Source organism: Alligator mississippiensis, chromosome 1, assembly GCF_030867095.1.
Source record: "Alligator mississippiensis isolate rAllMis1 chromosome 1, rAllMis1, whole genome shotgun sequence".
Classification (NCBI taxonomy): Eukaryota; Metazoa; Chordata; order Crocodylia; family Alligatoridae; genus Alligator; species Alligator mississippiensis.
The window spans coordinates 77438660-77458400 of NC_081824.1; the positions used below are offsets into that span (position 1 = coordinate 77438660).

Consider the following 19741-nt stretch of genomic DNA (forward strand, 5'->3'; position numbering starts at 1 on the left):
AAAGTATATAACATATTTACTTGAATCTAAGATTAGGTGTGTGTCGTGTCGTGTGTGTGTCCCCAATCAGCATTGGCAGGGGAAAGCCCCTCATTAAAGTTGCATACAAAGTAGAGGGGGCTGCAGGTGGCTGCCATGGCTCTGATTCAAGCCCTGAGCTCAGGTCAGGGCCAGAGTCAGACCCATAGCAGCCTCCTGCTGCCCTGTGCTTGCCCTCTGCAGTGTCTGGCTTTTGCCTTCTCCTTCCCTTTACTCTCAGGCTCAGACTGGATTCCCTTCCAGGCATGGAGAACATGGAAACTCTGTCCGCTGCCTGGCCAGTCAGCAGTGCTGATACTGCTGCATGGTTGGCAGGGCGAGAATGGAGCCTGAGTAGTGTCTGATAGTAAGGGAGGCATAAGGGAAGGGAAGAGACTGGGGAGTGGAAGGAAGGGGTGGAGATTGTGGGGAGGGAGAAGAGGCTATGAGGAGCTGGATATGGGGGTGGTGCCTGTGTCGGTGGGAGGGGGGTTCAGGAAGGCTGCAAGGGGAAGAAGTAAGGAAGCTGCAAAGGCAAGGGGGCTACCTGACTCCTCCTCCTCCTCCTCCTCCTCCCCCCCCCCCCCCCCCCCCCCCCCCCCGGCCACTGCTTTCCCTAGTGTAGCAGTAGGGGATGAATTTAAGACCACCATCCAATAATTTGATTCTATATCTGGAAAAATTGTAATAAATGTACACATTTTCTATATATAGAATCTAATGGCAGGGGGAGATCTTCTTAAATTCACTTTCTCTTTGGGAGGAATACACTTGTTTCTCTTCTGGTTCCCTACAAATTTGTTCTTGACCTGGAAATAATGCTTTAATTCAGTTTCTAGTTAGACTCTCTGAAAATGGACATCCTGCCAGTAGGTCCATGTTACTGTTGGAGTGCTTTTATAAGTGCCCTTTACAATTAGTTGCAAGAGGTTAAGAAACTTGGCTTTACTTTCAGCCATGCCTTTTTCGTGGAGTGCCACGTATTGGTTGTGGCACAAAAGTATGTGTCTTTAGCTAGGTATTTTAATTGTGACCTTTTAACAAGTGCAATCTGCATAGGCTATGCATTTGTTTTTCTGTTGATGACTTTCCAGCCATAGCACATGACCTAGATAAGGCTCAGTTATTGTAATTTACTACTTGTTTTTCATTGCTTGCCACATGTTTCAAATATCATAGCTCAGTAGTGCTCAACCTTTTTCTCTGGCGGGCTAGATCCTGCTGATGGTCCTAATCTGGCATCCTAGCCTGGGCACTTGGCACCATCTGGCCACATAGGGGGGGACACAGGACATCCTAGCCACAACCCAGCCCACTGTGGATGTGGCCTGGCCCTCCAATCCCGATATGACCAGCAGTGTGGGTGTTGGGGTTTGGGAATTTTGTGTGGGGAAACTGACTATATTAATGGCCACTACTTCCCCACTGCCAAATTTCCTGCCCCATGGGGCAGATGTAATGGCTTCGTGGGCTGCATTTGGCTTGTGGGCCAAAGATTGAGCACTTCTGCAATAGCTTACTTATTTGTTGCTCTGACCAAGTGTGATCATAATACACCTCTGCTATGTGCAGAATAATATATTTGTTGAGTTCTCTCTGACATTTTACTTTTATATGTGTATGTACATCTTAGGGCTAAATCTATTTGATACAGCCTCTCTTGCCTGGCCCTGGTGCTTATAACTTTTCAGTGCTTGGCAATGAAATGGTCTTTTCAAATAACAAAACCGATACTTAGAACAGATGGGAGATTTCACCACAAAATCTGTTTTTGTGGGGACAAGTAGATTGACTATGTCCTTTTCTTTTAAATTTCTAGACATTCATTTAGTAAAAAGTATATTTTTAAATATACATTTTAGCCAAACCATCTTTCAGACTGAGCATTCAGAAAGTGCATCAAAGATGTGAGTTGTGAATTATGAAAGGTCAAGGAACTTAGGGTAATGACTTTCATATTTTATTCTGCAAAACAAATGTTGTAATACAGGAATCTTTTCCAGAAACATTAAGCTTTGTTATCTTGTAATTATTAATATAAACAAATATTTAAGAACAAACCAAGGTTTCATTTGACTTTTTGCTTTAGTTAAATTTAAATAATATTTAAAACTAATATATCTTTCTGTTCACAAACAGGCTTTCAGAATTTCCAAATCATCGAAGTAACTACACTAGAACGTACCTTCCAGGATCTACTAATGGAAGGTGCTCAGACATGTATAAATCAAAAGATTCTAATTTCAGAGCTGCTTCAGTTGATAGTACAAGGTCAGATCATAAACTGAAAAATGACTGTTCTAAAGATGCACATCACAATTATTCACCTCTCAATTCAGAGAACGAAAAACTATATTCAGAAAAAAGAACTACAACATATTTACTCAGATATCCTTCAGATGAGCATTGCAGTGATGGTGCCCATACACATCCTCCAAACTCTGAACACTGTTCTGACAAGGATAATACGTGGGGAAGAAAGGAAGTGAAAAATGGTGAACAGTATAGCAGGGGAAAAGACAACAGACACAAAAGAGATGCATACCAGAACACTAGTAATGGTACAGATAGTGAACAAGGGAATGCAGATTCTCATTGGAAGTTGCAAATGCTTTCAGAGAAATCAGATAAAAATGAGTTGCAGCAAGAAAGTAAGAGCACAAAGCTCAAATCTAGTCCAGCCACAGAAAACCGAACAGATAGGTATACTACTTGGGAGAAACAAGCCACCCCTAAGGAGAGATCTCAAACAAGAGTTGAATCTCATGGTGATATAAGAAGTGAAAGGTCACAAAATATGAATAGAAAGGACCTTAAAACATATGATAAAGATGAAAAAAACTCTGGACAGAAAAATAAGTCAGTTGAAAAGCAAAAAGAACCACCAAGGAAGTTTGCTCGAGGCAATAGTCCACACTCAAGGAGTGAAACTTCAAGGAGCTCACACAAATCAAGTAAATGCCACACGGAAGACTGTAAAAAAGGAAGGGAGACAGATTGCAAGAAAGAGAGGGGAACAAGTGATCATAATTCTCGAGAAGGAAGATCCCCACTTTCTACTTCCAGCAGCAGAGAACACAAATACTCACACTCCAAGGAAAGTAGCCGGAGACATGAATGGGAAACGCATTCAAAATCTGAGAGACATCGTACTGAAGAGAGAAGAAAAAGGGAGAAAGAAAGTCAGGAAGAAAGCAGACATTCTAGAAGTGAAAGAAAAGTAACAAAAGAGGTTTCACATGAGCCTTCAAAAGAATACAAGAAAGCTACAGATGCTACAAGAAACGAAAGAAATAAATTGCCTAGAGCAGAAGAAATGTCCAAAGTTGCAGATGGCTTAAAAGAGCAAATAGATGCAAGTAAAGAGAATCAAATTGAGAGAAAAAACAAAGACCTAAAGCTGAGTTTTATGGAAAAGCTAAACTTAACTCTTTCTCCTGCTAAAAAACAGTGTCTCTGTCAAACAGATGTACTTGAAACAGATTCCAAAAAGGTCAGTGATGAATGTAGTACAGAGACCCCAGTACAAGCAGAAAATCCTGTATTTGTCCAGCCTAGTAGTATTGATTCAACAGAGCAGACCAAGTCACCATTACAGGCTCCAGACAATACATTTCTAACAAATTTGGAACCAGTGGCACCTGTTTCTGAGTTCAGAGAGAAAACTGAAAGTAAGACTTTAACAGAAACCCTGGAAGTGGTAGAATCTGAGGCTTTGGCAGAAACTCTGGAAGGGATTGAGTCTGAATTACCTGTTGGTGATACAGTGACCTTGCCTGACTCTGGAATAAGGATGGAGGAGACAGATAAAATGTGCACAGCTCCTGATTTAGAGATCTGCGTAGATCAAAATAGACCTGAGAACATTCCTTTGGATGAGTTGGAGACCATAACCTCTGATAATATGGAGTCTCTCAGTGTTGCAGAGAATAGAGAAACGAAATCAGACTCCTTAATGGAGGTCATGAATGTGAGTGAACATTTGTCTGGTGAAAGTTTTGCGTGTCCTGCTGAGGAAGACAGCATCTCAAAATCTGTACGGTACAAGAATGATATAAATAAATCTCAGCCATTTGATGGTGATGTTCCAGTAATTGACCAAAATACTTGTAACCTGGACCCAAATTTATGTGAAACAGATGTAGGTGTAATTGCATCTTCTGTTGGTGAGGAGATGGATCCTAAAATTCAAGAAAGAGAAATCAATCCAGTTTCTGCTGAAGATGAGAGTTCAATACTGAGCATTGATCTCAATCACCTGAGGTATATTCCAAAGGCAATCAGCCCACTGAGCAGTCCTATGCGACCCTTGGCTAAAGCACTTAAGATGGAAAGTCCTTGCAAAGGACTTGTGAAAAGCTGTAATAAAGGTATTCGTATCTATTTTTGTCTAAGTTCTTTGCTTGAATATCTAAAATAATGCATTAATGGAAAGTATAATTAAGCTTTTCTTAGATTTAAATCCTGAGAATATATTTCTTTTTGAGCTGTCACGGGCTTTTTCCTTTCCATCTGTCCCCTTTGCATGTGTACTTCATACTGGAGTCTTTGCAAAATGAAACGCCTGTAGCCAATTAGACATTAATGCTTACGAGTCTACACTCATGCGTAACTAGAATTTTAGTTGAAAGAAACTGATACATAAAAATTGATGTTATATTTTGGTGATCATCTTAACTTTGATTCTACAAGGTATATGTGCAGGTTCTTTCATTATGTAACAGTGCGTTTGTGTGTTTCTTTGCATGTATTTTCATTAATGTTTTTTAACAGATTTAAACTATTTTAAATGAAGACTGAAAGCAAATTAAATTATGGAATTCTTACTAGTAAATCTATGACCCCTTTTAGATTTCTGTGGCTTCTTATGTTCCGAGATCTTACTGATCTCTAAGTATTTTCGAAGGAGGCCTCCCAAAAGCCAAGTATGTAGGGCATAAATAGTAAGTAATACCTAGAGGTAGTTGAAAGTTTTTTTTTCTATTGAACTCTTCTTCAGCAGGAAACTTGTTTTGATCAAATGAAAAGTCAGCAAAAAACAATTTGCATCGATTTAATTTGTTTTTGCCGCTGTTACTGAAAAATGGAGTGGTTACAAACCAAAATATTCAGACCCAAACCAGAAATATTTTCAATTTCAATGCAATTCTGGTACTTTATGCTGCCATTTCCTTGTGAATCAGACTGCAGTTTGACATCATCTTATAAAACATTGTGACCGTGCAGCTGTTATAATATATTCCCCCTTCAGAAGAAGAGATTGGCCCGTCATGGGAAGTGTCCAACAAGGAAGTTTTGCCTAGAGAACAGAATAGAAGCCTGGCATTGTGGCATTTCAGAATCTGACTGTTTTGGAATTTGACTAATATATTTCTGTTTTTCATTTTTGCCTAACAACTTTTCAAAGGTGGGGACCATTTTCTGAATTAAAACAGATACTACTGAAGCTAATTTGGGAAACTGGGACAAAGCACTAAAGACCAGGTTTTAAAATTATTTAGGTGCCTAAAGTACAAATTAGTGCTTAAAGGAGCTTTTACAAGTGACTGTTCAAAATTTTAAGTATCAAAATACATTTAAGTCTATAGGCCTAAGTGATTAGTCTACAAGGAAAACCAAAACTAGAACTTTGATCTCATGGGTGCGTATAGATATGCTATGGGAGGCTGTGGGGGGGGGGGGGGGGGTGCGCTTTAATTAGAACAGCTCCGAGAGCCACTGTAATTAAAGTGCCCAGAGCATCACATGTATCAGCGTCCTTGCATTGAACAGTGGTGGTAGGGGCGCTTTAACTAAAGCTTGTTGATTGAGCTTCAGTTAAAGCGCCCCTGTCACCATTTTTCAGCATGGGTACACTAATATATGTGACTCTGGAGTGTGGCAATTACCACACTCCAGCACACTCAGTTAATCAAGTCTGCTCAGATGTGTTGTAATTACAGCGCATTGGAGCAGCCTCTCTGCGCGTGTATAGACTCTCCTAATTTGCAGAGGTGTAAGCTAGCTGAAAAGGCCATTATTTCTCTTAATTAAATCAATTTGAATGTACATTTGTATACCATCTCGGTGGCAGAGAACAAAAGGAGCAACGGTTTCAAGTTGCAGCATAGGAAGTTTAGATTAGATATTGGGAAAAACTTTCTCACTAGGAGGGTAGTTAAAGCACTGGAGCAGACTACCCAGAGAGGTTGTGAAATCTCCATCCTTGGAGGTTTTAAAGACCTGGCTAGACAAAGCCTTGGCTAGGATGATATAGTTGGAGATGGTCCTACTTTGCGCAGGGTGTTGGACTAGATGACCTCCTGAGGTCCCTTCCAACCCTAATTTATATAAATATATAAATATGAGTTGGGATTAAAGTAAAGGAGAATTTTGATCACTAATCATAAAGCACTGGGGTACATAATTAGCTGAATAGGAGCCAGCAGTGTGCCCTTGTTGCCAAGAAGGCTAATGGCATCCTGGGCTGCGTCGGTAGGAGCGTTGACAGCAGATCAGAGGAAGTGATTCTTCCCCTCTATTCAGCACTGGGGAGGCCACATCTGGAGTCCTGTGTCCAGTTTTGGGTCCCCCACTACAGAAAGGGTGTGGACACTTTGAAGAGAGTCCAGCAGAGGACAGTAAAAATGGTTGGGTGTCTGGGGGACATGACTTGTAAGGAGAGGCTGAGGGCACTGGGCTCATTTAGTCTGGAGAAGACTGAGGGGGGATTTAATAGCAACCTTGAACTTCCTGTAGGAGGGTTGCAAAGAGGATGGGACTAGCCTGTTCTCGGTGGTGGCAGACAACGGAGCAAGGAGCAGTGGGCTCAAGTTGCAGCAAGGGAAGCTGAGGTTGGATATTAGGAAGAACTGGCTTACAAGGAGGGTATTCGAGTGCTGGAACAGGTTACCTAGAGAGGTGGTGAAACAAATAAAAACTCTCTTCTGACGCATAGATATAATGGGGAATAGGAACATAGGTACAATAACAACATAAGCGTGTGGAAATAGTAGGTAATCCCATGTCTGAATTTCCTGGTTTATGGATTGTCTTAACTTCAGCTTTCTGTTAGTATTTTATTGGAATGTTTAGTTTGTTCCTTGAAGAGAGAGTTCTAGCTCATTTCATGTGTATAACAACATTTTTCATAATCACATGCTTTCTGCAAAAGTCAATGTGACCATTGTGTCATTATGGAACTCTGTTTCTCAGACTTGAGGACTAGTTCCTTTTTTTTTTTTTTTTGTTGCTTCTACAGCAATATACAGATCTGCAAAGTGTTTAACATAATTAATTAATCAAATAGTATCTGCTGCTTATTATTTTCCACATTCAGGTGCTACTATATTTTTGCTGGGGTTGCTGTTGCCTCCTTTTTTGTAACATGGCATTAAATCAAGTATAAGCAGGGTAAAAATAAAGAGAGAGAGTGTCTAAGAGGTATAGGTTCTTTTAATTTTGTTAAGAGAAATGTATCACAATTTTTAGTTTAGTCCATAAAAAAATCTTTTTATCCCTCTCACCTCCCCTGTTCCTGTAAATCAAACAATTAAGGTAAAGGTCTTCCAAAATTAATAGAAGTTCCATTTAAAGGTATTTAAATGGAGTCCTCTTTTTTTCTTAAGCTATTAGCTCCGGGGCTACAAACTTACCATCTGCATTGTATGGCATGATGGGATTTAATCTCTTATTGGGTAGATTTGAACACTTTTAAGGCCACAAGGAAACACTAGATCACATCTGGCAGTTCTAAAGTGATAACAGAATGCAAAAGTAAGTAACTGATTTATTCTGCATGTTTTGACCTTTTAGTTAAAACTCTTAAGGAAAAGAAATTTTTTTTTTTATAGAGCTCCGATTTAATCTATGATAGTTGTAGTTAATATAAAAAATGCAATCTTGTACAGTGTAATCATAACAAATAACTACACGGGGAAAAGTCCAAAATAATAGGAATTACTGAGTTTCATTAAGAAACAATATGGTTCTTTGTAGACCACAACATGTTCACTTAGTGAAATCTCTGTAAGCAGTTGCTGTTGGCTTATAAGCTTAAAGCCTAATGTCAGTTGTAGTGCTTTATCTGTAAACTACTTTCTGAAGAATATTGTCTATTAACTGTCACGTTTCAAGATCAACCATACTGAGTAGAGCTGATCATTCTAAACAGACTATTCTAAACTGCTACCTTCTGTTCGAAGTGAACACTTAAATAACCGAGTCTTCTGCCTTTCTTCAAAATATCTACCTTCTGTGTGTCTCTGGGTTGTTAACACACTATTTTCTCTTTATAGATTTAATTGGTGAAAATGCAGTTGTCTGTTCCTCAAAGAACCTGTCAAATGAGGTGAACAAAGAAAATCAAAAGCCAGTTTCTACACCTGATGAACACTTGGAGATGGAGTCCCAGCTGAACACATCCTCTGATGAACTAGAAGAAGGGGAAATTGTAAGTGAGGATGAAGAACCTACACCAGCTAGAAACTGTGAAAATAGTAAGAAATCAAGAGCAAGAGCTTCTCCTGAAACACGTAATTTGACCAGCAGTCCATGTAACCAAATGAATAAAACTGCATGTTGTACTGAAGATAATGGAAAATTAGTTTCTGAAAAAGACAGCTTTAAAAGAAGTAGGGAAAAATATAAAATCAGGACCAAATCCTCAAAGGAAATGAAAAAAAGTAAAACAGTGAGTATTACGTGCCTTGAGAAAATAGTTCAAGTTATTGTTGAACCCTCTACGGTACAAGAAATTATGCAGATGTTGCGAGCTATACGAAAACAGATAAGGAAAAATTATATGAAGTTCAAGATACATTTCCCAGTTCAGCACTTTCACAGAATTATAGAATCAGCCATTTTGAATTTTACATCATTGATAAAGTACCTGAACTTTTCCAAGATGTCAAAATTAGGTGATACTTTAAAACTGAATCTTTGTGACACTATAGAATCCAAACTTAAGCAAGTTAAAAAGAATGCAACAGTAGATCGTCTCTTTGAACAAAACCTATCAGATATGAAAAAGCAGCTGTGGAAGTTTGTGGATGAACAACTTGATTACTTATTTGAAAAGATAAGGAGGATTATAGTAAAGCTTTGTGATGCAGTAAGTGTAGGAAGTGAGAGTGATGAAGGAAAGCTTGAAATAGTAACTAAACAAAAACATAAAATGTCTTATAAAGCGGATTTACAGAAGTCCAAGAAAAAGGTCCTAAAAGCCAGATCTCAAAAGCCTGAAGGCTATGTCCTTTCTAAACCAAGTTATCAATCATCTAAGTCTCACGATGACAAAAATAAAGTAGATGGACCAAAAAGTGCAGTTACAAAATATTTTAATGTCATTGATAATACAAGGATCTCCCAAACCAAAGTGCAACCTCCAAAGGAAAATGGCTTACAAGGTACTCTAACTCCATTCAAAGGCACGATATTTGAAAAGGAAAGTTTACACATAGCCAGAGATGCTAACAAGTCTGATTTTAGTTTTGAACTTCTCACAGAACAACAGACATCTAGCCTTACATTTAATCTGGTGAGTGATGCTCAAATGGGTGAGATATTCAAAAGTCTGTTGCAAGGCTCTGATCTTTTGGAAAAAAACATTACCAATATTGATAGAAATCAATGGGAGTTTCGGACACCAGAGAAACGGATTCTAGAAAGTCATAAATACAGAAATAATCCTGTTCCTGTTATAGAAGAAGTGCTTCCAAAGGAGGTCTGTATGGAACCTCGACCTTTAGAAGACATTAGTTGGCCTGTGGTTTCACCTGTAAGAGTCTCATCTTTATCATCTAGACTTCAGATCCCAGTTGATCCAGATATTCTGGATGAAAGCTGTATGTTTGAGGTTCCCACAAATGCAACTTCAGGCAAAGATGATGAATGCAATTTACAAAAGAATAAGTCGGTTGTTTCCTCTATCCTTCTTGAAGATCTAGCAGTTTCTTTAACTATTCCATCACCTTTGAAATCAGATGCTCACCTTAGCTTTCTGAAACCTGAAAATGTATCCAGCTCCACTCCTGAAGGAGTTCTTAGTGCACATTATAGTGAAGATGCTCTTCTTGAGGAGGAAGATGCCACTGAACAAGACATTCATTTGGCTTTAGAATCTGATAACTCAAGTAGTAGATCAAGTTGTTCTTCTTCATGGACAGGTCGGCCTGCTGCTCCTGGCTTTCACTGTCACCCCAGCCTGCCAATGCAAGCAGTAATAATGGAGAAATCCAATGATCATTTCATTGTTAAGATAAGGCGTGCAGTGCCGTCTGCATCGCAAATCCTTGAACAGACTACTCGAACAGAGGAGTCCCCGGCAACTGTAACAAAGAATGAAAAGGAACTAACTGAATCTGCCAAAATGAAAATGGATCATCAGTGTATCATACGTGCAACTGTCAAGGAAAAAATAGAGCCTCGAATACATCTGAATAACACTGATGAGCTGCATAATGTCAACATTGGACAAGAACAGAGTCCTGCTTTGCTTGAGCCTTTTAAGAAGCCACGTAATGCTGTTGGAAAAGAAGAAATTCCTGACTTACTTAAATCCATTAGTGAGCCATCAAACAAAAATAGCTGTAGAAATAAAAATGTAAGTGAAGACAGTAAGCTGCCTCAGCTTGATGAACTGAAAGTGCTTGAAAGCACAAGTGAAATAACTATTAGATCAGAAGCTGCTCTTCCCTTGGAAGGTGGTGTTGATACATACACGCGCTTGACAGAAGATACTGGCAATGAAAATGAATCAGATTCATGTAATCTTTCTCTGGAATCCACTTTAAATCATAAAAATCCAGAAACTCATGCAAGAAGTTCAAGTCTAGGTGATAAAGAAGAACATTCAGGGTGCAATGTTAAAACATACATAGATTTAACAGAAGACCTTTCCAGTGAGACCATAGCAAGCAAGTGCAATCCTGAAACCAAATCCACTTCAAAGGTCAATGAGCTGGGATATCACACAAGCCTTAATGATAAAGCTAGCAAAAAAAGGAAAAGGGAGTCTTTACCAGACAGTTCCAATTCAAAGAGACAAAGAAAAGAAACTGAATCTTCCAGTGAAGGAAATGATAAAAATAGTATGATCTCTGGAGAAAGCGGTTTACCTCTCAAGACACCTACTAGTACAAAGAATGAATTGCCACAGTACAAAGATTCTACAGTTTCCAGTTCAGCTTCTTCCATATCATCACTTGGTCTATATGCCAAAAACATCATTAAAAAGAAGGGAGAAGTTGTGGTTTCTTGGACAAGGTAAGAAGATCAACAGGGTGGTGTGTTTTTTTTTTTTTTTTCCCATAAGGAAGAAGTGTGAAAGTTTTGAAGAATGGGTTTAAAAGTCAATTTATTTAGTAGGAAACAGGAATTTCCTGTTTCTGTAGAATTAATATAGGTATTATACAGGTAGCAAATGTAGGCTATTACTTCCTATGTTACTATAGGTTGAGGCTACATTAACCTTGCTTGGGAAAAGCTCTTTAGGTTGGGAGAGTATTGTGATCTCCAGACCCTTTTAGTCCATAATCTCTATTCTGAAAGTGACAAGTAAAGATACCAGTAGATCATTTGTTTTTGGTTTTTTCCCCCCTCTCAGATGTATGTTTGTTTAGTGGCAACTGGTCTAAATCCATAAAAGATTTCATGTAATACACTAAGCAGCCAATGGAAGGTCAAGATTTTCAGTGATTTACCTGTATTAGGATCAGTCTAATAGCCTAATTGATAAGGGTTCTATATCCAATAACCAATTTCCTGACTTACCCTTTCCCCAACATTAAGACCTATTTTTAAAAAAACATTTGGATTTAACAGGCTCAAGAGGCAAGAATTTTTTGTGATATCTTTTATTGGACTAATTCCATAGTTGGGACAAGTTAGACAAGGTTTCAGGCGTTGGGGTGACCAAAGGAAGGACACTTCATGTCCCAAAACTTGTCCAGTGTCTCTCCAAATTATGCAGTTGGTCTGGTAAAAGATGTATTGTAAAAGATCCTTGCATCCAAGATGCTTCCTGGACCTTCATGGCTGCAGGAACACTCCAACCCATGTTAATAGACTCCCGAGTTTCATCTTAAACTTTTCTAAATCTGTTTTGTTTCCATTTAAATTTTATACTGGTTCTTCAGAAATCTTATCAGTACACTTGCAGGAACAGGTTTTAAAAAACAAATATTGAAATAAGTATACATGTTAAAGATTTAAGAAGTTCTCATTTACAAAATATAGTCTAATTCAGAAGCCTGAACCTTTCTTCCCTTTTGAACTAACTCATAAGAGTATGAAATGTTTCTTTGGCTATCTTGTCAATCATATGAATCCATTTCGCAAAATGTGAGCTCTTGTGTACTTTCGGAATAATTAAAAACTGGACAGTTATTTTGGTATTTGTAGTATTGTGTTCAAGGGCTTCCCAAACAATTGACTTTTCACAACTACTTTGAACTTTGAAGAAATGAGAAATCCATCCTGTGTTTCAAAAAAGCCAGAGGGAAGAGGTGATATTGACTGCAGTGGCATGAATGATTATATAGCTTATCATTTGAACACTTATTTGCTGGTGAGAGTCCTATGTTTCAATTCCTGCTTCAGTGGTTAAACAGTTACCTTTTTAAAACAGTAAAATGGTTATTGGGAGTAGTAACTGGTGCATAGATCTCACCTTCCCCAGGTGATTGCTGTAATTGCTACAGTATGGAATTATGCTTGCTGTTGTGTACATGTTCATACTCCTGCACATAAATTCTCTGTATACCTGTTTCCATTCTGGTGAATTTTTAATTATTTTGTACTAAGTGGAAATACTTCAGCGGAAGATTGAACTGCTTCAACCCAATACCCTTAATGTCATACTACAAGTTTTCTCATGAGCAGCAGAAGATAATGTGTTTGATTCTTCTAAGGTATAGCAGGAAATAGTACCTAGGTCTCCTATACTTGGATAAAAGGCAGGGTGGGGTTGGGAATTGAGGAGTAGGCTGTTCAGTCCAATCTGAGACCTGCTCAAAGGATACCTACCAGATTAAGATTTAAAGGCAAGATCAGTGAAGAAGTGAGCTTCCTGATGGGACTAACGTGAGCTGTGTGCAGAGCTGCTCAGCACTGTTAAGACATGTATTTCTGAATATGCTCAAAAGGTGACCTTTAAGCATCTGAGCAACTTTACTAGCAGAAAACTGATGTGTTTAGTAATTTGTCATCTCCAGGATTAGGCAGCAGCTGAGCAAGAGAGTTTTGCAGATTATGGCGATTTTAATTTGGGCATCTACATCTCAACTGTTACCCACTTTCAGACCAAAGTCTTTATAAGGATCTATCCCTTAGTTTTGGGGTGGTTTAACTTCAATGCATTATCCTATTATCCCATTAAAGGAAGAGAGTGAGAGCTGGTTACCTGGTATGTGCCTGCCACAGCATCACTGCCTTGCCTCAGTAAAAGGGAGAGCCACTGTTGTGAGCTATATTTGGGAATAATGTGACTTCTTATGCAGGTGTTGGAAGTCATTTAATCTCATATTTTAATTGCAGAAATGATGACCGAGAAATTCTATTGGCGTGTCAGAAAAAAGGACCATCAGGAAAAACATTTGCTTCCGTAGCTGCTAGGTTGAACAAAAGCCCAAATCAGGTATGTAACTAATTTTTATTCTTTTATGAGAAACCATATGTCTCTGTTTCTAATTGCCCAGGAGTACTGACATAAGCACTAAATGTCAGGGGTGTCAGTTAGTGCTAATGAGGAATTATTTTTGTCATAAGCATTTTGATGGGGTTTGGAAGAGGAATCTCTCAAACCCTGCTTCTGGTGCTGAGTTAGCAGTAAGAGAAAACAGGGCAACTTGAGGCTATAACAAGAAAGCTTTACATCTTTTTTGTCGGGTTAAAAATGTACATAATCGTAAAGAGAGTAAAAAAGTGATTTCAAAGTTTAACTGAAAAATATTTTTCATGAAGTTTTTTCTTCTGTTCTCTGATATGCTTGGAGTAAAGCTGATTTGAAAGGTCATGTTTAAGTACTGCACTTCTGGGGATATATGTATACATTTTTTTTCCTCTCAGATGCAGGCCAGACTAAGACAATGCCTATTTTCTCCATAACAAGTCTGCCTGCCTTTAGAACATTGTACCCAATTGTACAGAATCCACATTCAGGTTACCTTCATCACAAGCATCTTCTAGAGTTAAAAACTGTCAGTGCCATGATACTTACACAACTTCTTAAGCTCCCTGGGCAGTAAGCAATATTAACGTATGGACAAACAACTAAACAGATTGCAGCAAGTTAAAAGGAATAGGGCTTACCAGAGGTCTCATGCTTTGAAGAAAGGGCTTGTGTGCCTCCACTTACGATCATTTTATCGGTGAAGTCCTAGTGACATGATTGTAGTCTAAACCTGCCTCCTGTCCCACAAGTGAGACATTGGGTATCAAAACAAAAAAAAAATGGGTGCAGCACAGTTCTCCAGTCCTGTCCTATGGATTTGATTGTTGTCTGGACAGGTCAAAGCCATTGTTCCATCTTTTCCCTTCTCTTGACCTCAACTCTGATTTTCTTCTATGAGTGAGCCACTTTGTAGTGGCACTTGTACTCAATTTTGGCAGGAGCTTGCACAGGCTCTTTCCTAATTAAGTGAGGCATGATCTCCACTTAATTGATCACAAGCTAGTCCTGCATTTGTAAACGTTTTAACGTTAAGTTGGGGGTACATATAGAAGATAGAGTAGCTGTGTTGTCTGTTTATTTTTTCTCAAGATTGCTATCACTCTTGACTTTAGCAAGTTGTCTTTCATCACAGCTTTTTATGTAATAGCATAAAAATAGCATATATATCTAGCATTTCTAGGATTTCCTCCTGGTCCTGATATTTGAGCTACCCAGGTCTTTTTCTTTTAATTTCACATATAGACAGTGTTATAATATTACACAAACACATAGTCCCTTGATAATAGGGTCTCTCAAAAAAACCCAACACAACATAAAGCCTTTTTTTTATGGGAAATATTGCATCATCAAGGAATTTATCACTGTTGACACAAAGTTCTACTAAGTTTATAGGCTGTGTCAATAGGATGTGATCTTCTCTGGGGTGCTCACATACAACCAGAAAACAAATAATTTATAAGGTTCAGATATATTGAATGATAAGGACAGAGCCAGAATAAAATGAAAAATGGCATCTAGTAGTGTAGTACTCTACATGATTTCCAACATGTCAATACAGTTTAGACTGAATTAAGTTTGTATAACTTCCCATTATGAAATATGGGTTTAAAGACTGGCAGTCAGATCCCAGTGCCCCTATTAGGTGCCTAAGTGAACATAGACACCTAAGTGTGACCTCATTCTGTCCTGCTTGAGTCCTTGAAAAACTTGTAACTCAAAAGGTGGGTGGGAGTCTTCTTCCTCCTAGCTACTCTACTAAGATAACAGAAGGTTATCATAAAAGATGTATTCATGGATTCTAAAGGACATGGGATAGAAGAGGATTTTGCTAGCATACCTAATAGGTTGAGTAGGATTTGGCCCTGGGTCTTAACCCACATTCTGTGTTTGGAGATTAGGCTTTGTGGTATCACTTTTCTCCCCGACCTTTACCTCTCCAACACATGCACATGCATTTTTGGCTTCTATTATTTGTACTTCTAAATTATCTGTCAATATTGCTCCAAAATTACGTGTGTGTGTGTGTGTGTGTGTGTGTGTGTGTGTGTGTGTGTGTGTGTGTGTGTAAAAACCCTTTAAATGTCTTAAAAGAACTTAGAAACTGATCCGACAAAGCATTATTCCTATGAATGACCAATGGATCCACCGATTTTACCAGAGTGAGGACTTCCTGAAGGAATAAGTCCCCTCTACAGAGGATTCCATTTCTGTGGAATGACTGGGTTAGCTAAAACCTGAATCGCCAGATGCTCTAAGAGGTGGAGAGTGACTGTAGCCCCTGGCAGACTTTACACTTAAGATGTGATTAACTGGTTAATTACATCTTAAGTAGCAACCCAGCCATACATTTATGCAGTTAATGGCACAATAAAACCATTACTGTGGTTATAAATAGAGCATGGAATAAGCCATGAAATAACAAATTACTTTGCCCGCTTACCATTGCACCTTAAATTGAACATCTGTCAGTAGTCTAGTAAAACACATTATACTTTCTTTTGGAGAAATTAGTTTAAATTTTGAATCCATCCTCCAGTTACAATTTGCAGGTTTCAAATATTTGATGTTTTCATTTTCTCTTGTAAGTCTTGGAGGATTGTTATGTTCAAATAACCTAGCACTAAGCTTCAGCTGTTTTGAGTCTCAGCCAGCGAGCTAGACACTAAGGGCTTCTAAAAAGTGTGAAGGTGTAGGATTTTTCTAAATCGTGCAGGAGTCTTGGAGTATGATTTGCATTAGCTTTTCTTTGGGATTCTGCTCCGAAATCTCATAAGCCCTTTTGAAACCTCCTATAAAATCTTGCAAAAGCAAATTGGAACTAGGAAAAGGTGAGCGTATCAAAACCCATGAAAGTCAGGTTAATGTTCTAGTACTGTAGGATTAATCTGAGATGTTACATATTGAAATCCAGAACTTTACTAATGTGATCTTTTTCCCCTCCTCCTTAGGTTTCTGAAAGGTTCAAGCAGTTAATGAAGCTGTTCAAAAAGTCAAAATACAAGTAATTAATAAGGAAGCTGCTCTTGTTGTACAGGGTTTAGCTGTCATCAGCAATGAAGAACTGCACAAGTACACACAGATTGTGGTACCACTGGAGGTATCCAAGTCAGAATACAGAGTTCATTAAACTGTTAACTGTTCATGTAAACTATCTTTTTACATACTGTTGAAATGTTTTATCATATTTCAGTAAGCAATAGTTTCCATTCTTTTAGTTTCTCAATAGATGGGGGGAACTAAAACAAACAAAGCTGGTTGAAGAAGAAAATGCATGTACAAATGTAGCAGAGTCAGTTTAAGATGATGGAGATTCCTGTCATTGAAACTTGTTACATAACCACGAAAACTTATGCGGTCAAATGAAAGTAATGACACTGGTTACACCTGCTAAAATGTTCTGTATGACAACATGGATTTTAAAAACCTGAAGGACTGCTTGGAGCCTACTTTTCAAGAAATCTGCCCTCAACTAGCAAATGACAAATGTGCGAAGTTACATCTGTTAGAAGCATCAGAATACTGTCAAATGTTTGATAGGACATTGTGCTTTTCCCTTTAAAATAATGCAGTTTTATCATAGAAATATTGCTAAATATAGTTTCTCAAATAACTGAATTTCACATTAAGGGACATACTTTCTAATTAACTTCTGAAAAATGCTCATTAACATAGCCCCTTCCTCAGACTTTTTGGATCAAATTGAATGTGCATTACTTAATGACTTAAGTGGTTTAGAAACAGACTTGTGCAATTACCTATAAAGTGTGATTTCATGTTTACTGACTAGGGGGAAGCCCTTTCCCCAAACAGCAATTAAAAAGCAAACCCTGTCAGAACTTGTTGACTACAGCTTTCAAAGTACTTTCAAACTTAAAATATTTTGACAGCTCTGTGTCCATTTTTCAAAGTTACTTCTTAGAATAAGATGTCTAATTGTGTGTGTTGTCATCCTTAAAGTCTCAACATTTCAGTTTTATTGGTTTATGATATTTACAGTTTACTTTAGCTTCCATCTTCCCCCTACACCCCCTCAGAAATAATCAGTTAAAACTTATTAAGCTACCCGTACATCTTTCTTTTCCTCTGCCACTAAATCCATATGGACAGGAAGTAATGTACTGGAGGTGAAAGTCTGCTGGACTGTTTAAATTATTCCTTGATAGGCCTTTTTTTTATTAAGCCTTCAGGTGTTACCTGTGGAGTCATGAGTACCGTATTGACAGAAAGCATGTAATCTATGTTTTAGATGACAGTTGTGACAAAGTTAACAATAAGGAATTATTTAAACATAGGTTGTGATGTCTCCTTCAGTCTTGCATACTTGCTTCTAAAATTGTATTGCTTTTGATTTATCAAATGTTTGTCTTTGAGGCATGCAAGCAATACCTAATGATGTTTTAATAGGAGATTGCCCCTGTTTTGTCCTAAAAACTATTTGTGGCAATTGTTTAACCTGTTGGAGATTAAACAGATTAACAACTCTGTGGACCTATACAAATTGCAAAGTTTTGTTTGCTTGCTCAAAGTTTGTCAGGGCACTTTTCTTTTTAACATGCACCCTTACAGAACAAAAGGCACTAACAAGAAGTTAATGTCTTTCAATGTTGCCTCCTTCCTCTCCCGGAAGCAGGCAAGATTTTGTTGTTTAAAAAACCCTATTTCTCTCTACTCAGCTTTTCCTCTGCTTTAAGTGGAAAAAGATGACTGTTTCAGTTCTGACTTGGATTCCTTTTTTGTAAATTGTGAAACACTTTTAAAATGTTATGCCTATTGTAAGTACGTGTACAGGTTTCTTTGTGTAAAATATTGTATGTGCGTGGGTGCAGGTGTGTGTGTGTGTAAAGAGAGAGAGAGAGAGTGAGTTTGTTTAGCCAAAGATAATTTTTAAATATGATAAACTCCAAGTTTATTTTCTATAAAACAGTTTGCTGACTGTAAGAGTAATGCAAAAAATAAAACCTTGTAAAGTTCACATACTTATGTTCTTTTTGATCAAATGTTGGCTTGGAGTGTTTTGTACTATTGTTTGTAAGTTATTTCTTCAGTAAGATTTTTGATACATATATGCAACAAGTACTGTATGTAAATCTACAGTCTTATTTGTGAAACCTCAGGTAAATGAAAGGAATTTGTCTGAATAACTGTTGGTCATTGGTTTGGCAAATGCAACTGCTTTGCAGCAGTATTAAAGCAACTTCTGTTATAAATAAGGAGGCTGGAAGTTCTGTCCTTTTCTTCAAGAGGAATGGTAAGCATGGACATGCTTAGCCAACACACTGATGCAAAAACAACTTGAAATAAGCAAAACATAATTCAAACTGGCCTCAGAGCACCATGTCCTGTTTTAGGCTCCACGCTTTATTAAAGTTGGACAAATTGGAGCACAGCAAAAATGATTAGGGGCCTGGAAGACACAAAGTACAAGGAAAGGATGGAAGAACTGCAGTTTATTTAGTCTAGAGAAAAGAAGACTGATGACTGCCTTCAAATACAAAAGTTGTTATAAGTAAGGTGGTGATCTGTTGTCCTCCATGCCACAGAGCACAGGACCAGAAAGAATAGGCTTAAATTGCAACATGGAAGATTCAGGTTTGATAGTCCTCTCCAGCCAGATGCCTTGCTACGCAGGGTCACCAGCTCTCCCAAGCTGCCCATCTGTGTTGTCCCTGTGGACCATCCTTCGTCCAAGGGTGGGAACAAGTGCAGGAAGGAAGGGGAGTCCAGACATTCAGCAGCAGTAGCAGCAAAGGGGGGGGGGGGGGGGGGGGAGTGATTCCTGGATTGAGATCCTGGGGATTACAAATTAGGTTTGGGGTTTTTTGGGGGGAAGGGAGGGGGGTTTGGGAGTGGGGGAGGTTGCACAGCCCTGATTTAGTCAGCTCCTTTCCCAAGGATGGTAAAACTAGAGAAAATCACCTCAAAAGGGTGTACAATCTTCATCCTTGCTTAATCTGTTAAAGATTCTAAATACTTGTCTGGGATGTTTAGAGAGGCATAGTCCTGGTTTGAGCAAGGGGGGGACTAAGTGCTGCTGGGTCCATCCCAGTCTCACTTTTCTATGAATCTAAATAA

The 19741-nt window shown here is 38.4% G+C and overlaps 1 protein-coding gene across 2 annotated transcripts in view; it reads left to right on the plus strand.

Annotated features, from left to right (window-relative positions):
- The window catches only part of CASP8AP2 (caspase 8 associated protein 2), a 35025-nt gene extending 16146 nt beyond the window's left edge, over positions 1 to 18879 (plus strand). For both annotated transcript variants that reach the window (XM_019496862.2, XM_019496861.2), the window contains exons 7-10: positions 2158 to 4388; positions 8295 to 11262; positions 13534 to 13633; positions 16618 to 18879. In XM_019496862.2, coding sequence (XP_019352407.1) covers positions 2158 to 4388; positions 8295 to 11262; positions 13534 to 13633; positions 16618 to 16674 — 5356 coding nt within the window. In that variant the 3' untranslated portion in view covers positions 16675 to 18879. The remainder of the gene's footprint in view (positions 1 to 2157; positions 4389 to 8294; positions 11263 to 13533; positions 13634 to 16617) is intronic.
- Positions 18880 to 19741: the final 862 nt, after the last annotated feature.